The sequence below is a fragment of the Daucus carota genome, chromosome 2 (assembly GCF_001625215.2).
Source record: "Daucus carota subsp. sativus chromosome 2, DH1 v3.0, whole genome shotgun sequence".
Taxonomy (NCBI): domain Eukaryota; kingdom Viridiplantae; phylum Streptophyta; class Magnoliopsida; order Apiales; family Apiaceae; genus Daucus; species Daucus carota.
The window spans coordinates 3,307,860-3,333,767 of record NC_030382.2 but is presented as its reverse complement, the minus strand read 5'-3'; the positions used below and the strand labels follow the sequence as shown (position 1 = coordinate 3,333,767).

Below are 25,908 nucleotides of genomic sequence, written 5' to 3'. Positions count from 1 at the left end.
GCTTTAAGCAAGAGTGTCAATTAGATAACTGCTCAACTCAATCTATACATGGTGACACTCATGATGATGTTGCTACTCTTCAACAAGAGAATGCGTTGGAACACTAATAAAAACATTTTAGGATAATTTGGATTCACTTATGCCAAAATGGGCATTCAAGGAAGTTCAAGAGCTTTGGTCAGATAACTATATATCATGAAAATTGTTAAGCAGGCCTTCTCTGGTGCAGATCCATTAGAATTCTAGGAAGAACTATAAACTTAACTAGCAAGTTTACCCTAAAACTCGCAAGTTTCCGAAGGTAAAAAGTTCTAGTTTTATATTAGTATTATCACATCATGTGTTATCTGTCATTTCTTAACTATTGCTATTTTCATTTTTTTAGAAAAAAGCTGGTGATAATTTAGAGGAAGAAGTCAGTGATCATGATTCGGTGGAACTAGACTTTGATAATCATGCGCCTAATTGGCTTCTTGGCAGAAGTGGAAGGACAAGGAAAACAGTGCTAGATAAGATGCAGAAAAGAGAAAAGAACAGATCTGCAGAATTGACAAAGCTAAGAGAAGAACTTTCTCGTGAAATGGAGGAGAAGATGAACAGAAAGCTGAAAAATATTTTGGAGAAGATTGTTCAAATGACTTCTTTACAAATTGACATTGACGAACTATTGGCTGACGACAACACTGATCATCGGGCTGAAGCGGAGTTGGGTGGAAATGAAGACGAGGGAGCTATTTGATAGCTTCAGATCTTATGCAGTACTTTTTTTTCCAGAATTCTGGTGCATGAATTTATGAACTAATTAAGTAGACTTTCTCTGTACTTATTAAGTGATTGTCATTTTGCTTTGCACCAAAACTTTAGAACTTTAATGGTTGTCAGAATGTTGTTGGAATAGTCCATTTTGAGTTGGTGGTTATGTGCCAATGTTGATGACTTGATTGGTTTTTGTTTTGTACCAAGTTATTTGGTGGATTGTAATGGAAACAAACATGTCATGCCAATTTGTTTATTAAAATTCATTGCTATATACTATAAACTGTTGCTATTATGAGTGATATGTTTTAGTAAACGCATTGCTATATCTTATAAATTGTTGCTGTAACGTGAAATTTGTTGCCATTTGTTCTCCCTTTAATTCTAAAAGCATTGCTGTTGCACTTATTTTGTTGCCAAATATGGTTTAATTCATTGCAATTAACTGACATATTGCAATGGTTGACAAAAAAAACAACTAAAAAGCAGCATGGCAGTAGGCTATTGCAAGGGCTAAATTATGTTGCTAGACTCAAAACCATTGCCATATGACACTTTTGCAATTACTTTAGTCGTTGCTATATGTTACTATATTTGTTGCAATATCGCCCTATCGTAACGGGAGCAAAGTTAACGGTCATCTTTTACTAAAACATTGCAATAGACTATACTGCAATGGTTTTACGCCATTTGGCAACATTTTCAAGGGGTTGCCATATGCCATCTATGGTGTAGTGGGTTTTCATAATTTCCTCCTTACTTCTTCATAATCTGAGGTCCATCAATTAGTGGAGAATCGGGAGGTTGAATATATCTTTGTGATTTAAGAATTAACCAAAAATGCATTTTGGTTAAAAAAATAGTCCGAGTCATTTCACCACCTTGGGTTTAGCCCTCACTGTGATACAAATATCTATTACATAATCTTTATACCTAGACATTTTAGACTTACAAATCCCATCTCCACCTTTCAAAATTTAGATACTAGAGTAAGAAATTTGTTGTCTGAAATTCAGTACAATGGACACATGGAACACTAAGAAACTCAAAAATAAGATAATGTAGCCCACATTCCTATAGAGAATGATGGAAATAATGAGATAAATCTGATTGAATATACTATACCATAGGTTGGATTTAGCAACCACTCAAAAGAAAATTTTCTCAGAATCGTTGCAATTGAAAAAATAAAATCACTCTATTGCAATGCCGAAAAAATCATTACAATAAAATCAAAATTTCATTAAAAGATTTGAAAGATGTATAACAAGAACCATCTTTTGCAACGTTAGCGGAGAGCATTGCGGTAGATGATATTTTTGAGAACAAAAAAATTGGCGGGCCAATGAAATATACAGGCGGGATAAATAAAATTTTTTGCCCGGTTAATCAAAATAAAGTAAAAGGGAGTCTACCTCACCTCACAAACACCCAGTCGACTCAGGAAACCTCACAAACACTCAGTCGACTCAAGAAAAAGAAGGCTGGAGAGGGAGGAGAGAGAGAGAAGGCGAGAGAGAGGAAGAAGGCGAGGAAGAGGGAGTGAGAAAGAAGGCGATGGAGAAGAAAAGGCAAAGAGATGGAAGAAAGTAAGCGATAGAGAGGTATCATCTTCGTTCCTTAATAACTCAAAGTATGTAATCGTTTATATGTGTGTTTACTTGAGTTTGTGTATGTACTTAATTGAGTGTGTACATGTGTATAATCGATTATTTGTTGTTAATTGGGTCTAATATTTGATGAATTAAGGGTTTATGTTCTTAATTAGGTCATTGATTTGTTTAATGATGAGTTAGTAATTTAGGGATTTTGTTTGTTTGTTTGGTAATTTAGGTGTTTTCTTTGTTTGTTTGTTACTCTGCCAAGAGAATAGGTCTCCTAGAGGATTCATCATCAGTCTCCTTTTGGATTTTTGTAGTTTTGCAGGTTTTAGTTGATATCAAGATTATAGATTGATTCTTGTGATTGTGGGAAGCCTGGGGAAGCAAGGGCTACTTTGAGACGTTCGGTTAGAGAATGGGTGTGTATTTTATTACCTTGAAACTAAATTTTCGAACCTTTTTGTTATGGTTCATCTTTTGGTTGAGTTGGCGCCAATGTAATTTTGGGCAAAGTGAGCAGAATCTTATTAAGCAATTTCATTCCCACATGCCTTGAGCCCTTGATTATAGTTGTTGACAAGTCTTCCTGCTTTGGATTTTTCTAAAGTAGTTCTCATATTGATAATAATGTTTAAGATGAACCACATACCCTGTAATGATTTATAATTGTCATATTTTAGATATCTAATATTTTCTTTGAGGTAGGTTGATGTCACTTTTACAACATTAAGCATGATGTATCCAATTCAAGATGAACGACCTACCCTGTAATGATTGTAAAATGAACTAGTTTGCTACTATACTTCTTTCACTTCTAAACTGGTGAGATAAATGGGATTGTTGCTTCCCATGATCTGCAAGGATTTTAGTAAGTGAAATGTATAAGATACTAATGGCAAAATATTTTATACTTTTCGATCTATGTCTGGCCCGATAGTTAGTAGGTAAGGATGGGTTATATATCATTTTATTTTCTTTTCTTCATGTTCCTTGATTGTGACTTGAAAGTCTTGTGTTTTATCTTTGGATCTCATTGTTTGTCTTTTGATTGTGATTTTCATAAGATTGTTTAGAGAGAATTATGATCAGCCCCATCTTCACATGGAATGGCCTTCGATGCTGAGAGCACTTGCCAGTCCTATTGGTCCCACAGACTGGAATGAAGCTCTGGATATAATTGCTTATGGTTCTCATGAGCAGGTTTGCTTTTGTTTTCTTTGCTATCAGCGTGAATTGTTCTAACAGGCAACTAGGAAGTTTTGATTAATGAAGCATCTCATTTCTTTGGAGTCCTACTATTTCTCACCCTTTTAGTTTCCAATAAAAATGTTAGATTGAGGAAAATTGACTATACTACCGGGAAGAGGAAAATTCACAAAATTATAGTCAGAGTCCTACTATTTTCTCTCTCCCTTTTAGTTTCCAATACAGGTTTAAACATGTCCGAGGAAAAGTAAAAAATAAAATTCACATGAATGAAATAATTTGTTGATCAGAGAGGACATTTGTTTGTAGGCTTGTAGCTGAATTAGTATTTTTGTGGGTACCAAAAGGAACCACCAGCCAGTTGTGTCTTTAAAAAGAATTAATTAATATACAGTTAGATAAACACTAGCTAGACGACCTTTTGTCAGCTAAAGAAAAGAAATTTGTTCAAGTATTGTATAAACTAAATAATATACTTCGTAAATGCATCATTTCCAAATTGCACAATATAAATCCTCTGCTGATATTAGTTCATTTTGCAGGATAATGCTCACTGGGAGGTTGTTGACGCCTTACCATCATATGGACGAGGTATTGAACTTCCTGGTGGTAGGTATCGAAGCGATTACAGGCAATAATCTAGTCGATGTTGTAATTACAGGTAGTGGAGCACCCTTTCATATTAGAAGATGCAGTTTTCTTTTGAGCTCTTATTGTTTTCTGTATGTTATTCTTATGGATTATGGATGAATTAATTTACTGCACAGGTGACAATGGGACTATAGATAGCCAGGGTTCCGTTGGTGGGAGCACTTGAGTTCTCATTGTTTAAACTACAGCCGACCACACCTGGTTGATTACTCTTAAAATATTTAGAGAGTATAGTTATGCTTATAGTTGGTGGGCTACTAGTGTACTAGGAGTCCATGATTAAAAGATTACTGGATAGTCTATTAAGTTCTATTAAGTAGAAATTGATTAAAGATTACAGGGCAGTCTCCATGATTAAGAGTTTATAAGAATATATATCCAAGTCTAATGGGAAACATATATAAAAAAAGTGCAAGTCCCGATACAAGTGTTTTCCCTTCGATCATCATATTGTAGTGTATATATAGCCATGCAATACAACTCTATATATTGTAATGTAAAATTAAAAATAGTTAAGTTGTACAAGTGTTTTAGATAGTTGACAGTTTATTTATTTATTTATTTATTTTTCTTACTTAGAAATGACATGATTATATACTTGTTGGTGTGTAGGGTATCAATGGACTTGAAGATCTTTAAGAAAGCTTCCACTACGCCATATATGGCCTACAACAACATCGGAAAAATGATGCCATAACCCCAAAATATGTTGCAATAGCCCGAAAAATGGCTATTGCAACATAAAATTTAAGTTGCTTTTTTCGATGTTGCCCTAGGCTTCTATTGCAACATTATGATTATCTACTGCAACATGGGGTTTGCTGTTACAATAGACATGCTACTGCAACAACCAACTACCCTATTGCAACTGAAATTTTATGTTACGTTAGACCTTCTGATTTTAAAAAAAATGGGACCCACATGTGGGTCAGACACGTGTCAGTCCCATGTGGAGGTCAAAGTGTGGGGCCCACAAGGGCTACTTTCTACAACATATTTTGTACTAAATATCTGAATATATGTGTGGTACTGCAACATTAAACAACTATTCAAAAGTTTACTATATCAACAGCAAAATTAACTAATCATTCATACAAACCAAAGTTCAAAAAAAATCCAACCAAACTAAACTACCTAACAAATCCAACTCATCCTTTAGGTCTTCTTCACAAAATCAATGGTGCAAGAGCCACATGTTATAGTGACATAAATGTTCCCTAGCTTTGCGACCAGAACTGCATAGTGACCAACACCACCTCAAGCTGCAGCAGTTAGTATGTTCATAGGTGGGTGTCTTTTAATAAATTTCAAGATTAAATTATTCAATTTCATAATAATTTAAAAACATAATCATTTAATATAGTTTTTATTTTGAAAAATATAATTCAATTTCAGTATTATTATTTTATTCATAATTAAATAGTTCAAATTTATTATTTTTATTACAATTACTTATTTTAAAGAGATATAAAAATTAATGTTGTATTCTAACATTTAGTCTTTTCCAATTTAATATATTATATTTTATCTATTAATTATTTAAAATTATTTTAATTTTGTTTTATATAAATTTTATTATCATATTATAAATAATTAATTTACTAATACTCAATGCAACACATGTATTCGGCTATTGCAACATCAAATGGATATTGATGGTTATCGTTGCGGTAGGTATGGATTAGGGCCTCTAATGCAACATAATTTTGCAACATTCAAGTTCATACCATTGCCGTAGGCCATATATGGCGTAGTGTTCTGATATGGAGGACAAACTTAACAAAAACTGAAGACAATCCTTGAACATTTGGCTGAGAAGAATTATGTGCCGGTGGTCAGAATTAACATGAGTCGAATGCCAATAGCAATGCAGCTGCTTATTCATGATTAGTAGTACTATGTTCTAGATTTGGCCCATTTGTCAAAAGTTTGATGTACTTCATGTATTTTGGCCTATTTTCATTTCTAAACTCGAAATTGTTTTTTTTTAATTAGTAACTATGGTACTGATCTTCGTTGTGGTTGTCTAGGAATGATCATAGCTGTGGTTGGTAATAGCATTAGTACTGTTTTTGGGATTTGTTGGTGTTGAACCTTTAATGGTGGATTGATATATATTTTAAATGGTCATGTCAATTTTTTTATTCATTCTGTTGCAATATATGATTATAATGTTGCCTTAAAGGTTGCTTTTGATATTGTGAATATTTAAATAACAATGCATTTGGACCAAAATTTGTTGCCACAGGTGCTATATGGCAATGTTAAACCATAAAGAAAGTGTTGCAAATTTTGTTGCAATAAAAGAACAAACTAAAGCAATGATTTAAATAGCATTGCTATAGAAGAAAAGTTGTTGCAATATGTGGATCTGGCAATGATTTGAACTTGTTGCATTATATATGTTAATTCAGTGCAAAAAGGGCCCTATGGCAACGGGGCAAAGTTAACGGTCGATTTTTTGAAAATCATTGGAATAGCGTCTATCGCAATGATTTTTTATAATATAGCAACTATTTTCAGGGGTTGCTAAATGCAATCTATGGTATAGTGTTAATAACATAAAAATCTCATATATGAATATTATTCAACAATATGAATATAAATAAAATAATAATTACATGTTTTATTGTCTTAACCAAGAGTGTCAATAAGATAGCTACAAAATTCAATCTATACAAGTAAAAGAAAATATCTACTGTGATAAGTAAATTGTGTTTTCACACTTATATAATTAAAAAAACCACGCTATTTCATACACAAACATATAGTAATGAACTAACTTATTTTATATAATTTGGCTACAAACCATGCTAATAATATCCCCAGAATTAGCGTCCAGTATGCCACCCATGCCCTGGCTGTTGTAGATATGTTTGTAGTATTCGCTATGTTTGTAAAAACCATATTACCATGGAAAGCTGCTCCCCATATCCGTCCTCCTTCATTGTCTCTCCAAAGTCTGCGTCAGGATTAGGTCTTTGTTATCTTCCTCCTTTCACATTCAAATTCCAACTTTGAAACTCGCTGTGCATAAGGTTTCTCTTTAACATTACAAGCTAAGTTATTGAAATAGCCTACAAAGATAAAAACACCAAATGCATCAACCTAGAAAACACTACTGGTAAATAGACCGATTCCAACAATAAGGTTTATATTACCTCTTCAGTTGATGGTCTATCTTTTGGTTCAAATGCAAGCATTCTGTCTAACAACCCAGCCCTAGGGGTCTACACACAAATTTCTTTAAGTATAAATAGTGTGGTGACACACAAATTTCTCTCTAGTATTTTATATTGGAGGTGTTTTTTTAATATAGTTATAGGTGATAAAGGCCGTTTTTGTCATTAAGCTACTATGTATTATAATGTTGTTCAATACTAGTTATTAGTTATGTACCTCCGTGAATGCCGTAATTTCTTCCATGTAATTTTATAAATGGCGGAAGTCGAAACTACTTTAATATCAATAATTAAGTAAACAAGAAGAAGAATGCAATGGAGAGTTTAGCTACTACTCGGACAAAACTCAATATTATAAGCGTGTGGTTTTTTGTTTTAAAAACAAAATACTCGATCCCATAGTTATATTGGGAGTGATAGCAATTAGGACACTACAAGGTCAAGAGTCCTTACATTAAAACAACTATTCAAAAGTCTCTATATTATCAGCTTAATATTAACCACAGGAGCCCAAAAGCTTTAGTTTAATAATTAACTATAAATGTGAAAACACAATTTATTTTTGTATAATATAATGTTTTTCTTTTATTATTGATCTAATTCTCAAGTGATCTAGTTGACACGGTTTGTCGACCCAATATAATATGTTATTATTAATTTATTTAAATTCCTTATGTTCATATATGTTGATGAAAAATATTCATATAGGAGTTTTTTCTGTAACCAAGAAACTATCATCATGCTTTCTGGATACAAGGGTGCTACACTCAAAAATTATATGCGATGATTATGTTGTGAAAACCTTTCTTGTACTTGAGCTATGGTGTTTATGGTATGAATGAGAGAAAAAGGAATGGTGGAAAGCTAAAAAGAAGAAAATGCTAAAATATGCATAAATATGAATATGTGCTTCTAACTTATAAATCCAGAAGCTGGGCTTTTAAGCCGTAAACAAACACCACCTATATATGATAGAAAGATGTATATATGCCTAATTAAGTCTCATGAAGACTTTCATATGCATATGTAGGTTAGACATAAATTTATTTCTATAATCATATACAATCTCTTTTGAGAAGTATGTACAACATGTGTAACTCATGGTATGATCACATTACAATTAGCATGACCATTGTTCACCTATACGTAAACTGTGTCAGGATAATTTGGAAGGAAATGAGGATGTTTGGCTTATGTCCTAAAAAGCCAAATAATTATTTTAAGGTAAACTATCAATTTTCAATGTCAATAAAATAATATAGATGACCAAAGAAAATCCACCTTATGCAATAAACTATCAATTTTCAATGTCAATAAAATAATAGAGATGACCAAAGAAAATCCACCTTATGCAAAGATAAACACAACATATAACATAAAATAGAACTCTTTTAAATATAAGTTAATTATTTAATAAGAGGATACGTTGTATTATAATTAATTTTCCTATTTTAATATACCTTTGAAAGCACAGGTAGCTACAGCGCCCACTACAATCCGCCCACAACAACCTACACATTGTTGATTTCACTATATAGTGAAACATACTTCTAAAATATAATAGTCATTTCAAACTATATTGGTAAATGCACTCTCAATATAAAACCTTAATGACCTTGTAGGCATGTCTAAAAATTAAATTCAACATTTCTACTTTATTTAAAAGAAAATTCAAGGTCATAAAAGAAATACCCACGTATTGTCTAAAAGAGCTTTCCATAATTTATAGAGTCATTGATAACTTAGCATCCATTATTATAAACAATTTGGCCTTAATGGGAAAATGATTTTACAATGATAAATGGCATAATAAACGGACCGTTTTCTGACATAAACGACCGTTTTTTGCGGTCGGTTTTGTCATTTTTTTTGTAGTGACAAACTCAAAAAAGTTGAACAGGTTTTGAGGTAAAAAATGGAAAGAGGTGAAGTTAGAAGAGCTTTATAGGTTTAAGAGCATTCCATAGATATATGTCAAAATTTTCATCAAAACTAATGAGCCAAACATATATCTGACACAAGAAGGCTTGTGCTCTATGACCAAATTAGATATACATCTTAAAGGCGGTATTTGATCAATGAATTAATGAAAAAATAAAAATATAGACCGAAGTAGTCTATTAAAACTCGGACCCACCATTTGTAAAACAAAACTAAATTATTTTGAAGAAAAAGGGCTAGAGCTCGCTCGCAGGTAACATGAAGCTACTTTCCACATTAAATTTTGAACCGGACCCATCATGTAGTGTGTGCCCATGTGGTGGGTTTTAATTAGAGTTGTTGGTTTTGTACACAATTATGTGCACCAAACATTTTCTATAAGGAAAAGGCAACTAAAGCTCGAGCTTTAATCTATATTATTAATGCTAAAATGTAAAAGATTGTAAGAGTTCGGTCGTTAGTTTGTAGTTCGACACGCATTATAACCTTTAATTAAAAAAACAAATTGATGAGAAACGTTACAATGATTTTTTTATATTTCACTGAAATGCTGATGTAACTCTAAGGTTTTAATCTCGCCAACACCATATTAAAATAAATTATTAATTTAAACACATATAATGAATTATTAACTATTAAACTACCAGAGAGCATAGCATAGGTTATAGGCTTGTAAGAAATATACGCTATACAGGTTTTATCCTAATTAAGGTCAGGTACATCTGACACAACTCGAAACACGACGATGCCATTGCTGACATGATTAATTCAAGAACAACTCGGTTATCACCAAAGGACTTGTCTGCTAAGATTACAAACCTTTCCGTTTATACATTTTATTGATGTCATAAATTAATAAATTTTGGAATGACATAGAATTGACATGTTAACTAGTGGTGTTGCCTGAAACCCAAATTGGCCAACATAGAATTGACATGTTAACCATCTACAAATATAATTAGCAACATTGGTGCCTCTCCGTCCAAAGTCTGCATCTAGATTAGGTCTTTGTTATCTTCCTCCTTTCAAATTCAAATTCCAACTTGGTTTTGGTTTTGCACTACCATCAAAACCAAAATCAAACATGTTGCTCGGTGCTATGTTGCTAGGAAAGCCATGAATTTCCGAATATTCAGAGGATCTAAGAATATTAAGTTTTGGACCGTTAGTTCATTTGAAGGCACGGGTAGCTACAACACCCACTACAATCCGCCCACAACAACCTACATATTGTTGATTTCACTATATACTGAAACATAATTCTAAAATATAATAGTTATTTATAACTATACTGGTAAATGCACTCTCAATATAAAATCTTAATGACCATGTAGGCATGTCTAAAAATTAAATTCAACTTTTCTACTTTATTTAAAAGAAAATTCAAGGACATAAAAGAAATACCAAACAAATGACTCTATCTTTATTTTAATGAAATAGAAAGCTTTTTTTATTTATAAATCTTTATTCAGTGTATCAAAACCATTCATCAAGTGTTTTTGAGCTTCTATATTTGAGTAAAAGCTGACCACCAATTTCCAACTGTGGAAACTAATGCAGTTTTACATTCATGTATATGTAGTAAGATTATAATAAATTTAAGTTCATGAATCTTGTAATCTTAGCATTTAGAATTATCTAAAGGTTCGTTGAAATTTCTATCAAATAATTTCTAGAAAATTCTGTAAAGCTATATATAAACCATTGTAATATGTCAAGATAATGTGTCAATTAAGAATACAAGATGAGAAGAGCTCTATATATAGTAGAAAATCAATTATTTTCGATCACTAAAAGGAAGAACTTATAATGCTTCTGGATCAAATCATCATTTGCTTTTATAACTTGGTGTAAATCAGACTCCATTAGTTCGAAAACTACATATATGTCTTTAAATTCTCTTCTAGAAGGGGGCAATAAGATGTGTTTGATTTCCACTATGTCTCGATGACGTAGGAGTCAACTTATTACTAGTATATATGTTTGATCCAACTTTTGCTATATTGGATTTCCAATATGTTGGAACAAACATATATAGTAGTAATAAGTCTGAGACATAGTGGAAATCAAACACATCTTATTGCCGCCTTCTAAAAGAGAATTTAAAGACATATATGTACTTTTCGAAATAATTGAGTCTGATTTACACCAAGTTATAAAAGCAATTGATAATTTGACGGGGGAGCATTATAAGTTCTTTTTGTTGAAAAGGTGGTCGGCATTTAATCAAATATAGAAGTATAAAATCACTTGATTGTATAAAGATTTATAAATGAAAAAAACAAGCTTTCTATTCACTAGAATGAAGATACAATCATTTGTTTCGTACATGCAATAACAAGAACCTACAGCCTTTTTTCTCTTCTTTTTGTTTCACTCATATTAAGCAAAGTCATGGCATTTTAAATCTTCTCATCATTGTGTTTGGTGGTCAATATATGCATTAATAACGTCATGGTATTAAATATAACATTTAGATCCTCGACATATGTTTAGTTGCTATAAAAAATGGGGATTGATTATGCCACCTATCATATTATAAAATTACTATCTCATTGAGGTTAAATTGTTTGTAATAATGGATGCTAAGTCATCAATAAGTCTATAAATTATGAGGAAATGTTTTAGATTATATGTGGGTATTGATTTTATGTCAATGAATTTTCTTTAAATAAAGTAGAAAAGTTAAATATAATTAATTTTTAGAACATGCCTATATGATCATTTTGCTAGAATAGCATTCTATTTCAAGAATGCATTTACCAATATAGTTAGTAATAAATATTGATGGCATAATCAACCAAGCATAATAGATTTTATAGCAATCAACCACAGCTTTTGTTTAATACCATGCACCAAACAAAAGGACTGAGATGTAAAATGGGAGGCAATTTGTTTGATTTCTTAAAAGCAAATCAATGATATATACTATTAGAGAAAATTATATATATAAAAAACTTAATTTTATAGAAATATTGCAAACTTCAATGATTATTACAACTTGTACCAACTATATTTTGGAGAATCTTAATTAACAAAAATATATTCTTAATTTCAAATTACTATTTGTATTACTTTTAAATAAATAAATCATATTAAAATAATTAAATATCATGCAATGAAAAAAAAGCATTAAATATTCTTAAAGATGTGAAATATTCACTTACAGAAGATGTAAACTTGGAGCATCTTCTTCTTCATTGCTTGAGATTTAGATCCATAAACAACTCATGGGCACCAAGATCCATACTTGTGTTACCAAAACCTGAAAGCAAAATCTTACTTATTAGCATCATAATAAGAATTGTTAAAAGGGTATTCAATTCCACAAAAAATTTAAGAAAATAAATTGCAAATATATTAATTTATATCCCAAATAGTAGAAGGATGAGATTGAATTATGTCTATAGAGATTATATTAACAAATATATGACATCTGTACCATGTAATCAAAGAGGTGATGAAAAAACATACGGATGATATTATACACTCTAATGAATATAGGATGAGAGAACTAGACATATAAAATAGAGGGGTGGGTGTGCCGCTAACTCTGCGGCTAACTCTCAAACAACTAGGGATTTATATAAGAAACTAGGGTTATGGAGGCTTAGTGGGTAGCCCAAAATTATATATAAGATATTAATGTTATGATCCAAAACAAAAACAGGCCTTAATGGGTTGCCCAAGCTCAACCCAAGCTCTTAAACTTATGCATGGGCTTACTCTATACCATTCATGTATCATACTCACAGCTTTTCAGATTTATTAAGTGATTTATATTAGATATAAAATTTTTGTTTTTTTGAATATTTATATTATCTGGTTATAATACAAAGTATTTAAAATATAATCATCACGATATTAGCTTTATGATGATACTATATATTTTACAAAAGTCGATCTAAATAAAAAATTAACACTCTAAACCTTTCATTATGTGATGTTACGGTGAAATACAAATATTTGTCTATTTAATACTATATATTAAATAAGATTAGACTAGATCAAATTTTTTTTTTTTTAAATTTTCACTTCAGTATCAATTTTAGCCAACCTTTAAACTCATAGTAAGCAAGCAAACCAAAGAAGTATTGCAAAGTTATTCATAGAGGATGAAGGAGATAAGGGAGATAAATCTGATTGAATAACATAAAAATCCCATATATGAATATTATTCAATAATATGAATATAAATAAATGAAATAAAATAATAATAACATGTTTAATTGTCTTTATCAAGAGTGTCAATTAGATTAGTAGATTAGTGCAGAGCTCAATCTATACATGTATAAAATAAAACATCTATTGTGATATACATAAGTAAATTTTGTTTCATAATTACAAAAAATGGCACTAGTTCATACACAATACACAAACTTATGGCAATGAACTAACTTATTTTAAGTAATAGTTCATCTGCTACAAACCATGTTGATTATTCACAACTATATCCAAAAATACTTTCAATATATATACAAACAAAAGTTCCTGTGTTACAACACTTTTTAGAGAGAGAGTCACTAATGATAATGATAGAGATAGTATTCAGATACACATTATATATATAAAGACATTCAGTCATTTTTAGGTGGGATGACAACCATGATATCTAGAATTACGGCTGACTTATCTTAGTAACCTTGACTTTAATTTAAGAATCAACCAAAAATGTATTTTGGGCAAAAAAAGACACGTCATTTCACCACGTAAAGTTTGACCCTCACTGCGATACAAACATCTATGCCATAACCTCTATAATTAGGCAATCTAGACTCACAAATTCTATCTCCACCTTTAAACATTTAGATTTAGATACTAGAGGAGTAAGAAATATGTTATCCAAAATTCATTATAGTCGGACTGATAGAACTCCTAAAAAGTCAAAAATAAGAAAATTGACTTAACCACAAAAAATAACCTTAAAAATTCTCACTTAAGCATCAAAATGTAGACCAACATTTAAACTTACACTAAACAAGCAAATGACAGAAGTTTTGGTGAAGTTATTCCTACACTACAGGAAAAGTAGCCATTTTCGACCGTCCAGTTCTGGTCGAAAATGCCTTATTTCGACCGTATATGGTCAAAAATAGTAATTTTCGACCTAGAAAGTACCTGTCGAATTTAAGCTAGTTTGAAAATAATTTCCGGTCGAATATATTTAAATTCGGCCGCTATTTTCGACCGTCCTTTTCATCCCAAAATTTGTTTTCAATGAAAATTTGAACTTCCCGCTCAAGTTCTTAAAAAAAACCGAAAAATGAGTTTCCCGCCATATATAATATTTTCGACCGATAACGGTCGAAGTTATTAAACCTTTGAATTTGAATTTTGGTCGAAATAAACATAATGTTTTCCGAGGCGGTCGAATTTATTAAACCATAAAAAATTGGTAGTCGAAATTAACAGGCCATTAGCTAGAGGATGATGGAGATAATGAGATAGATATGATTGAATAAGATAAAAATTTCATATATGTATATTATTAAACAATATAAAAATAAATAAATAAATGAAATAATAGATATATATTTTATTGCCTTAATCCAGAGTGTCAATTAGATAACTTTAAAATTAGACAGTGACGTTTTGTGCAGCCAATTCGTCATGCATTGTTAGGTCTCGAAGTATCGTACAAGAGGGTTGAATACGACACTCACTACAATTTAAAATTCTTTCGAATCTTGCGGATAAATAAATTACAGTCCTGCTCGTAATGGGTTTTGTGTTCCGGATATTTATCGTTACGGTTCCTGAGAATATATTAAATAATAAACCGACACACAATATTTTTCAAGATATATCTTTATTGATAAAACATCTAAAGGTGCTATAAATCCAAACCCATAGGTTGGCTACAATGTCTACTACTTGAGCTTACAAACCCTAGCTTCGAAAAACATTTTTATTACAACGATTTTACTACTACTTACACTTACAAACCCTAGCTTCTAAAAACGTTTTTATTACAACAATTTTTTTAGAGTGTGCCCATGGGTACCATTGGTAGACTCGGCAATTTTTCATACGACACGAAAACGACACCAAAATTTAGTGTTTGTGTTTGTATTTTGAGTACACGATACAGAAAGTGCACGGAACATGAAGTACACAACTTAGATGTCGTGTTGGTTTTGTGTTTATCCTTTGGGTACACGACACGACACGATGTACACGAAATAAATATAATTTTACAATTAAATATTAATATTTAATCATAAATATGTATATTTCTAATAAATATATGTATATTTTCTTTTAAAATAATGCATAGTTTATAATATTGTAAGCATAAATGGTTTAAATATATATATTTCATATAATTTTGTAAATTTTTTGCCAAGAAATCTAATATTTTAATTAATTTATATATTTATTTATATTTATATTTAAATTCGATTTTACACGAAACACGACACGCAAACGACCCGAAAACGGAGGTACACGACACGAAAATACATGAAAGGTAAACGGGTCGGTTTTGTGTTTGGTCTTTGAGTACATGATCCGAACGAATTGTCAAGTCTACCCATTAACACATGCTAAGCACTATAAATTATAAGTTCGACTCATTTTGAATAGCTCTTATATCACAATAATGGTGGACCCCGTGCATATACAACAACTACACCAATGAAAATCCCCTAAGCATATAAAATTTAGTGCTTCGCATGTGCAGATAGGCACATACCACACAAACCCATCTCCGACCTTGTCTCACAACTAACAAATGCACTAACTTGTATTTAGCTGCAGTACGCCGGGAACAACATCAACCCTCCACAGCACCTATATATACAGCAGTTTGCGCTCGGTGTGTATACTAGTGTGTGTCAACTGCCTTGGAAATTTTATCAAGTTGGCCCTTGAGTCCACAATGTAGCAGCCGTGCCTTGGCTGAAAAATCAGTTTCCGGTTTTTGCTGTAGCCCATAGTCATGCTTCCCAGTGAGTTTGTGCGGTTAGAAGAGTAAACAGGCGGGAGTGACAGATGGCATCAACCCTTAACTAATTTAGCTGCTCCTGTACATACAATTAGGTTATGTTTGGTTGGGGTAAATGATTCCGGAAGGAATAAAATAAAAAATGAACTATCTTATGGATAATTTTCAAGAAATTGCATTACTTCTTCCATTTCATTCCTTACATCATGTGCTAGATATGGCACCTTCAATTTGGGATGAAATGCTACATTCTCTCATCCTCAATTTCTTCTCAAATCTCATCATAGTGATTTTGCACTTCCTCAAATTTTTTTCAAAACTTTCTTCCTATCTCTATTAGTTTCAAGTATTTTTACTCATTTCATTCCATTCTCCCTAACCAAACACAACATAATACACTAACTATCAAACCTAGATATGGTAATACACTAACTATTAACCTTGCCTACCATGTCATCCTATGTTAGGTCCTGAAACAATTGTAGAAGGGGGGTTGAATACAATCGTCACTAAAAATCGCGGAGGAATAATCTGATTTGAGTTTAACTAGATAATCAGATTTTAATTAATTAATATAACAATGTTTTAAGTCGTTATATAATTAATATGGTTCGTTTTAATGTCCACTAAAGTTCGTAGAATAAATTCGACAGGATGTATTCTAACTTAGTGATTAAAACAACCGAGTGATCAAAGTACAGAAAACTGTTGATATAACAATTGCAAGTTACAAACAACTTGAAAGCTTTTACAATGCTTGAACAACTTAGAAATGAAGAAGTGAAGCCATATTTATAGGCAAATCACTTGGAACTAGGTATGACATTGATAGGAATGACTTTCTAGCTTAGGAATGACATTACAAAGCAAAGACATGCCAAAAACAAAGAAGGAATGACATATTTAAAGAATGTCATACTGCCAGGCGCGGTATGACTTTCTTTCCTTGGCCATCAAGGGTCAATTGGCATGGCTTAGTCGACCAATGTCATACACCAACATTCGGTATGACTTATTAAGTCATAGGGGACCAAATGGTATGACATTTAAAGTCATATAGGCATAAGACACATGACATTAGAGAAAGTCATACGGGATGACACGGTATGACTTTCTTAAGTCATACCAAAGAAAGTCAGATGCAAGTACATGGTATGACTTTGTTTAAGAAAATCATACCGACTGATTTAGTCATGTACAAAGCACCAGTATGACTTGTTTAAGTCATGGCTAGAAATGTCATATAGGAGGACACGGTATGACTTTCTTTGAGAATGTCATACCGAGTCATTTAATCCATAAAACAAGTGTTTTTAATTATATAAATATTCAATAATTACTCACTTAATTATATTAATTATATAAATTCATAAATTAAATTAATTCGAAGGTGAATCAATTTAATAAATAAATTATACAACTAATTTAATTATTTTGATAAGTAAAATAATTAAATAAATACTTATAAAATTATATTCCTTCAGCAGCAGGGACTCCAAACTTGTTTAAACGTTGTAGATCTTTGTCTTGATTGAACGGCCACCTATAGTTGATGCAGAACACTTAATCTGAGTAGCTGACACACAAATGTACTGTCTGGTTCATTTGTATCTAGCCGAATCAAATATTCTTTATCAAATAAAAATTTAAGACGTGGCTTGTTCGTCGAGTCATTGTCTTCGTAGTTCTTCTTCATAAGTAACAATAGTATGGAATCTTCTGAATAAATAAAGTATTAAAAATTTATACCTTCTGGACTTCTTGACGTGCTACAAAAGATTATTTGTACACTGAGTCTTGAACATACTAATGAACTTCTTTCAGTGGTGTGCAGCAGCATCGTGAAATTCTTCAGATTTCAATAAATCACTTGACGTTCTTCATACGGATTCCTTCAACAGTACTTGCTATTTACCTTGCTTTCTTATTAGAGTTGAGTGGTACCTCTTAAATTACAAATAGGCTAAACATGTGCCTTTCAATCTCCCCCTATTTGTTTGTTATCATAACATGCAAATTATCGAGAGGATTACTCAACTAACTGATAAGACAAAGGATTAAACATGAATTTGTAAATAGCAAAAGTTTCTGGTATTTAATTAAACATTGACCAGAATTCATAAAACTTCATTAGATTACAAAAGAATGTTCTTACTGAACATATATTACAATTTCCTAACGAATCTAAAGATCAACTTCTCCTTCTTCGATATCAGAACTATGAAAAATAGGAGTTGACAGTTCTTCCCTGGTTGGCACTTCAGATGTAGTGGATTCACCACGCTTCTTTCGTTCTCTTGCCAGGGCCAGTTGGTGTAGCACTTCCATTTCATCCACAGGATCTTCACGGAAGTCTGATGGCTGAGATTTTGTAACACCCTTCATCCTCCAAAAGTATTGAGAAATATTTCTTCGGGTGCAGTAAGATAAGATCACATCATCAGCATCAGACTTGGCTTTAGAAGCGAAGCCCTTGGTTCGAAGTAAAGTGGATTCTAGAGCCAGTCTCTTGGCAGGATACTTTGGCAAGGCTTCTTCATTGAGATAGACAGTGCTGAAGACTTCCTTGTGAACGAACTTGACACAGTAAGGATTCTTAACAACCTGAGGACTATTGAGAACAACACAATCCAGCAGTTTGTCTCGGAGGAGTTCGTTCAGGTTGGAGCAACGCTTAACCTTGTTGCGAAGTACCCAGAGCTCAGATATAGAGAATGATTTGAGAAATTCAACAGATAGTCTGAATGAACCATTCCTCTGTGTATAGACAATCAGCTCTCATTCTTCTAGAAAACCCTTAACTGCAACAGTTAAGTATTCCAACTCTAAAGCAAAGGCATGCATAAAGACATCCTCGTCAGGGTTTACCTCTCAGAGATCGTAGATTAGAGATAAGAACTTTCTGTCATTGAAAGATTCCCTTTGAGGTCCATTAAAGATCCTCCTTCCAATGTCCCAGCTTTTTCCTTCCTTTCTTTTAATATCAAGATTTTTCCGCTTGCACGTAGCATCAGAGATTTTCAGTTTCTCGATCTTGATTTGCTCTTCTGTGATCAACTTGTCCTTTAGAAGTTTTTGATAATCACGAAGCTTACGCTTCCTAGCTTCATTCTCAGCTTTGAACTTCCGGACATTCTCCTCATGTTCAGGATCAACAGGTTCTTCTTCCTAAAACAAATAACTGTCATCAAATTTACCTTCTTCTTCTGCTTGACGGTAAGTAGCATCGAAGACGTCATCATCATCCATATCATTTGGATAGTCATCATAACTATCAGAGTTGAAGACATTGTCGGACTGATGTAACGGTTCTTTGCCTTTGGACTTTTCATATTCCGTGTCAGGGGCAGACCCAGAAGTGGTATTTCCCTTGTTGGACTGATTTGAGCTATTGCCTTTATCATCCCTGTTTCCTTTGTCTCCTCTATTCTCCCCCTTAGTTGAGGGATCCTCTCTGGAGGGTTGATCATCAGACATTGAATTCCTGAGGAGTTCATCAAGTTTGTTGTCGATAGAATCAAATTTAGCCATATAAAGTTCATGATTGGATCTCATTTCTACAGCTAACTCATGAATCTCTTCTTTAAGCTCATCCCTGTAAGAACTGGACGGCCTTTCATCAGCTTTCTCTGCTAGGGTCACCAACTGTGCACCCTTTAGTTTCTCATTCTCAGCTATCATCAACCCTTAACATGATTGTATGTTATTGCTTTTATTTGTGAGTAAAATTAATTTGTTGTACTATAACACATTATACTATGATAATATTAAATGGGAGTTTAATTCACTGTAGTATATGATGATATATGTATGTAATACATTATACAATAATAATATAGGTATACTTGATTATATAACTGAAAATATTGATAATTGTAATGATATATCAGCAGGTAGGTTGAAAATGGATAAGTCATGGATTAAAGAAGATAGGGATTCATTACAATATGAAATTGGTGTCGATAATTTCCTTATTTTTGCTGAAGGAAATACTAAGAACCCTAAGAAAATACCATGCCCTTGTGGACGCTGTGTCAATTTCAAAAAATTACCGGTCAAAACAATTAGAGGTCACTTGTATGCACATGGATTTAGCTTAGGGTATGTTGAGTGGATTTGGCATGGGGAAGAGTCTTCTAAGGGTAGCAAGTCATCTGTTGGCACGAGTCCTGCTTTGAAGCAGACTCATACATTGGAAACAAATGAAATATATGAAACAGCCTACAATGATGGGGATTATGATAATGAGTCATTCGAGTTCAAGAGGTTTGTGGCAGATGCTGAACAACCTCTGTTTGAGGGAAGTGATTTTACTAAGTTAGAGTCGATGTTAAAGTTGCATAATTGGAAAGCAAGATTTGGTATCAGCGATAGCGCCTTCACTGACTTGCTTGGTTCTGTTGGTTCTATCCTAGCTAAAGACCATGTGTTGCCTAGTAATTCCTATGAAGCCAAAAAAACCTTGTCAAATTTAGGACTTGAATACAAAATATTCCACGTTTGTTCGAATGATTGTGTGTTGTACAGGGGTGCATATAGTGAGGCAAATGAGTGTCCCAATTGCAATTTATCTCGCTGGAAAATTGCAAGAGATGGTAAAGTAAGGGTCAATATACCAGCGAAGGTTATGTGGTATTTTCCTATAATTCCCAGGTTTAAACGCTTGTTTAAGTCAGAGTCAACTGCCAAACTAATGACTTGGCATGAGAGCAATCGAATCGAAGATGGCCTCATGCGCCATCCAGCAGATTCTCCATCTTGGAGAAATATAGATTTTCGGTGGCCTGAGTTTGGTGCAGAGGCCAGAAATTTATGTCTAGCACTTGCAGCAGATGGTATAAACCCATTTAACAATGGTCTGACTAATAGGTACACGTGTTGGCCTGTGGTCTTAGTCACATATAATATGCCTCCATGGTTATGCATGAAAAAAAAAATATGATGCTCACTGTATTAGTTCCCGGGCCCCATGAACCTGGTACCAATATTGATGTATACCTCCAACCAATGATTGATGATATAAAGAAGTTATGGGAGGAGGGTGAACCAAATGTCTACGATGCTTTTACTTAATCCTATTTCACCCTAAAAGTTGTACTGTTGTGGACAGTTAATGACTTCCCTGCATACGGGAATCTGTCCGGGTCTGTGAATAAGGGTTATAAATGCTATCCAATATGCGGTGATGATACTAGAGCTAAATATTTGAGTCACAGTAGGAAAATGAGCTACCAAGGTCATCGCCGTTATTTAGGTAGACACCATCCCTATAGAAGGCAAAAGGCTGCATTTGATGGTGAACAAGAATTTGGACATGCACCTATACCCCTGTTTGGAGAGGAAGTGCTAAAGTAGCAAGAAAAACTGTATTTTAGGTTTGGGAAGGAGAAAAAGTCAAATAAGGTTGAATCTGTGTGGAAGACAAAATCAATTTTTTTTGAATTAGAATATTGGAAATTCCACCATGTTCGTCATTGTCTCGATGTTATGCACATCGAGAAAAATGTGTGTGATAGTTTGATAGGGACACTGTTGAATTTGAAATTTAAGAGTAAAGATAGTACCAAATCTCGTCTTGACATGGTCCACATGGGAATTAGAGCTGATTTAGCTCCTGAAATAGGAGAAAAAAAGACGTACCTCCCCCCTGCCTCTTATACTTTGTCCAAGGCAGAAAAGAAGATAATGTTATCTTCATTGTCCAACATGAAACTGCCCTACGGACATGCATCAAATATAAAAAATTGTGTGTCCTTACCTGAACTGAAGGTGTATGGGATGAAGTCCCATGACTTCCATACACTACTCCAACAATTACTACCAGTTGCAATACATTCTGTACTCCTGATGAACGCGAGGGTTAGTATTATCCGATTATGTTTCTTTTTCAATTCCCTGTGCAACAAAGTCGTAGACGTGTCAAAATTAAACAAGCTGCAATCTGATGTGATTTTGACCTTATGCGAGTTGGAGAAAATATTTCCTCCCTCATTTTTTGATGTAAAGATACATTTGGTTGTCCATTTGGTAAGAGAACTGCGGTTATGTGGACCAGTTTTCTACAGATGGATGTATCCATTTGAGCGGTTTAATAAAGTTCTAAAAAGTTATGTGCGAAACCGATTTCATCCCGAAGGTTGTATAGCAGAAAGCTATCTTGGCGAAGAATCTGTTGAGCTTCGAGTTTGTTAAACATAGTTGCACAAGTACTACGGGCCTTCCAAAAGACGAGGACAAACTTTATGGTCCATTGTCTATTGTAATAATGAAGTCAGTGGAAGAAACAGAGAGGGATGAGGTGGATCTTCATGTCCTTCTTAACAACACAGAAGTGGAGCCATATATTTTGTAAGTAATTTATGCATTTCATTATTCTGCACACACTAACACACACACACATATGTACAATATATTGCATACATCAGGACTGATTATAGTTCAATTTTTTTATAGGATGCATAAAAAAAAATTGGAAAGGATTTACCAAAGAAAGAGAAAGAGTGTACAGTGGTTGATGGGAGAACATAATCGGCTATTTGCTGATTGATTCGAAAAAAAGGTATGTTACTCTGCATCGTTTGTTGTATCTCTCTATATTAACATGATTGCTTCAAAATTACTTACTTTGTCAATTATGCTAGTAGTAGTAGGTGAGTTTGGAAGTAATGGAAAATGGTCAAGAAGCTGTTTCTGAAACGATACGTTGGTTAGCAGGGAAACCATCATATTTGGTTTTAACTTACGAAGGATTTTTAGTTGATGGAGTCCGATACTACACAAAGGACCGAGATAATGCTAGGGTTGTTCAAAATAGTGGTGTATCGTTAGTTGCAAAGACCATCCAAGTTGCCAGTGCGAAGGATTTAAATCCTGTGGAAGGTGATATGACATTTTATGAGATAATAGAAGAAATATGGGGGTTAGATTACCATGCATTCAAAGCTCTCTTATTTTTGTGTAAATGGGCAGCGAATGATAGAGGTATAAAAATCGATGACCTCGGTTTTACACTTGTTGATTTTAGTCGACAAGGACACAGAAAGGATAAATATGTGTCCCTTGACCAAGTGAAACAAGTGTTCTATATTGAGGATCCAGTTGATGCTAGCTCGTCTGTTGTGCTTCAGTCAGCAACTCGTGAGTATCGTGATGTTTACTACGAAGATGGTCTTGGAGACACCACCTTACAAAATCAGCGATTCTGTTCAGAAATTCCGTCATGTGATATTGTGGATGATGTTGAAGTTAGTTGTACCAATAAAAGAGAGAATGTTGAGGGAGTTTGGGTGAAAATGTGAACCATTTTATGTAGTCAATTGCCTTGATAATATACTATAGTTAAACTTTTTACAAGTCAATGTGTAATAGTAGTTAAACTGTTATTACTTGTTGCTATCGTTTAAATTGTAGCATAAATGTCAATATTTGCAATGTGTAATAGTAGTCAATGTTTGTATATGTTTGTTGCATCTTCTAAATAATTTGCTCTATGAATCAGCTTATCTAATTTATCTAATTAATTTATTGCTTTGTATTTGTAATGAACTTGCAGATTCTTGAAGTGAAATGGCAACTAAGAAGTAAAGATCACTTAGGAAGAAAAAGCAATCTGCAGAGGCAGAAGAGAATGATGTTGCTGGTGTTTCAAAAATGACAAAGGTGTTGGAACCTCCATCATCAGACATAGCACAAACCATTGTGGCTAGTACAGACTCTAATCAAAGGAAATCAGGAGCTGCAAGGAGTGTTTGTGCGATGCACAAAGTTGTGATAAAGAAAGCTCAAGGGAAGAAGTTAAAAATCACATGTGACGCTCTTAGAGTTCCTCAGGGGGATAACCGGAAGATGTTGAAATCTTACATAGGCATGCTAGCAAGGACAATGGTCCCGATAAATATTGACAAGTGGCCTGAAGTTAGTAGTGAACCGAAAGAGAAGATCTGGCTTGATGTTCAGGTATATATTTTTTCATCATTTATTTCTATAGAGAATATTGAACTTGTGGCATATATTTTAATATGACTATTCGAATGTGTTTCAGGAAACATTTACAATACCTCCACAACTTAAGAGTTTTGTACTAAACTCTGCCGGCTCTAAATGGAGACAATTTAAGACGAACTTGACACGTAAATTCGTGATACCATTTATTGGACAGAAGAAAAAGCTTTGTAGGCCAACAAAGCAATATGCATTTGTTGGCAAGTCAGCATGGAGAAAATTTGTTGCACAGAGGACTTCTGCTGATTGGATGGTATATAGTTCAATTCTTCTGCTGTTTTTAGTTACACGGTTATGTAGCTAATTATAATTATTATATTACTGGTTGCAGAGTATTCATGAGAAACAAAAGGCAATAGTTGGTAAGCGGAAGTATCATCATCGTTTATCAAGGAAAGGTTACATTGGTTTAAAGGAAGATGAAGTAAGTGCATGTTTGTTATTTAATTGTATTATTTATTTTTTGTTTATGAATCTTAATTATTACCTCACTTTAAACCGATCAAATCAGGGAATGTAGAGCAGGATGAAGAAGTTGATCGAGCTGTTTTAGGGAAGAAGGCTCGGAAAGTAAGCCTCATCATCATGTAGTGTAACATTATTTTTTTGGATTTTTTTTTATTATCCATGTTGTTATGTATAGGATACCCTGCTTGAATTGAAAAAAAATGGAGAGTTTACGCCTTGTGGAAGTAATGATGTTTTAACTACGGCACTAGAAACTCCCGAGGGTTCAGGAAGGGTCCGTGCAGTGGGAAGCTTTGTCACTCCCAAAGTATACTTCCAGTTGCCAAGACAGAGAAGGGTAGATATTACCAAGTCTGAGTTGATGAAGCATGATAAGCTGATGACCGAGGAACTCGAGAAAGCAAAGCAGGATCTGATCAATACAAAGACTGAAATGATGTCAGAAATTGACAAGCTGAAGAAAATGATCACTGCTGGAGTTATTTACTCTCCAGGATTATGTGATAAAGGTAGCTCTGAACCAACAAAAAAACAAGTTGCACAAGTCAAACCACCCTCCGCAAAAGAATTAGTTTTAGAGGAAGATGTTGATTGTGTAGCTTTATATGCTCCCCCTGCAACAAAGGTACATTTCTTATTTAACTATTTTCTTTCAATTAAAAGGTATCATGTCTAAATTAGTTTATTTCAACATATATATATATATATATATATATATATATATGTATATGTATATATATGTGTATATATATATGTGTGTGTGTATATAGGTTGCTCGAAAATGTTCCCTCTCAGTTGGCACCATAGACAACAAGGTGGCATTTGGTGTTGTTATTCCATCCGAAGATGGTTTGTGTAATAAGATACATGGGAGGGATATGCCAATTGGTTGTCTTTGAGTTTCTGTTGATGGATTGCTCCTCGATATTAACAAAGATGCATTGCTTCTCATGCCGGTGCCGCGTGAAATGGAGTTGGTGACTGAATCTGTTGGCTCTCACGTAGCATGGTCAGAAAATCTAATCACTTTTCCATCGCTTATGGTCTGCAATTATCTAATATTTTTATTAGAGTGTGTAAAGAGTGACAATGAACATTTACATGCGTTGACCGTTTTGTGGTTGATTATTTTTGTGCAGGGTGAAGAAAAAGAATT

The 25,908-nt window shown here is 33.3% G+C and overlaps 1 protein-coding gene and 1 non-coding gene across 3 annotated transcripts; both read left to right on the top strand.

Annotated features, from left to right (window-relative positions):
• The first annotated feature begins 2,186 nt into the window (after nt 1-2,186).
• LOC108192719 (uncharacterized) lies at nt 2,187-5,259 on the top strand. Of its 2 annotated transcripts, XR_010289353.1 has the most exons (5): nt 2,187-2,360; nt 2,675-2,776; nt 3,422-3,557; nt 4,106-4,224; nt 4,827-5,259. It is a non-coding gene; the product is annotated as an uncharacterized LOC108192719 (transcript). The 2 variants fall into 2 exon arrangements; XR_010289352.1 differs by lacking the exon at nt 4,827-5,259 and having other exon boundaries at nt 4,106-4,800.
• A 14,928-nt stretch (nt 5,260-20,187) lies between these two features.
• On the top strand, nt 20,188-21,638 carry LOC108203835 (uncharacterized). Its single transcript, XM_064086566.1, has 2 exons — nt 20,188-21,118; nt 21,394-21,638. The coding sequence occupies exons 1-2, from the start codon at nt 20,188-20,190 to the stop codon at nt 21,636-21,638; spliced, it is 1,176 nt and encodes a 391-aa protein (XP_063942636.1).
• The last annotated feature ends 4,270 nt before the right edge of the window (nt 21,639-25,908 follow it).

Coding starts and splice junctions, on each gene's coding strand:
- LOC108203835 (XM_064086566.1), top strand. CDS start 20,188: ATGGATAAGTCATGGATTAAAGAAGATAGGGATTCATTACAATATGAA. Junction 21,119..21,393: donor TCTAGCACTTGCAGCAGATG/GTATAAACCCAT, acceptor TGTTGTGGACAG/TTAATGACTTCCCTGCATAC.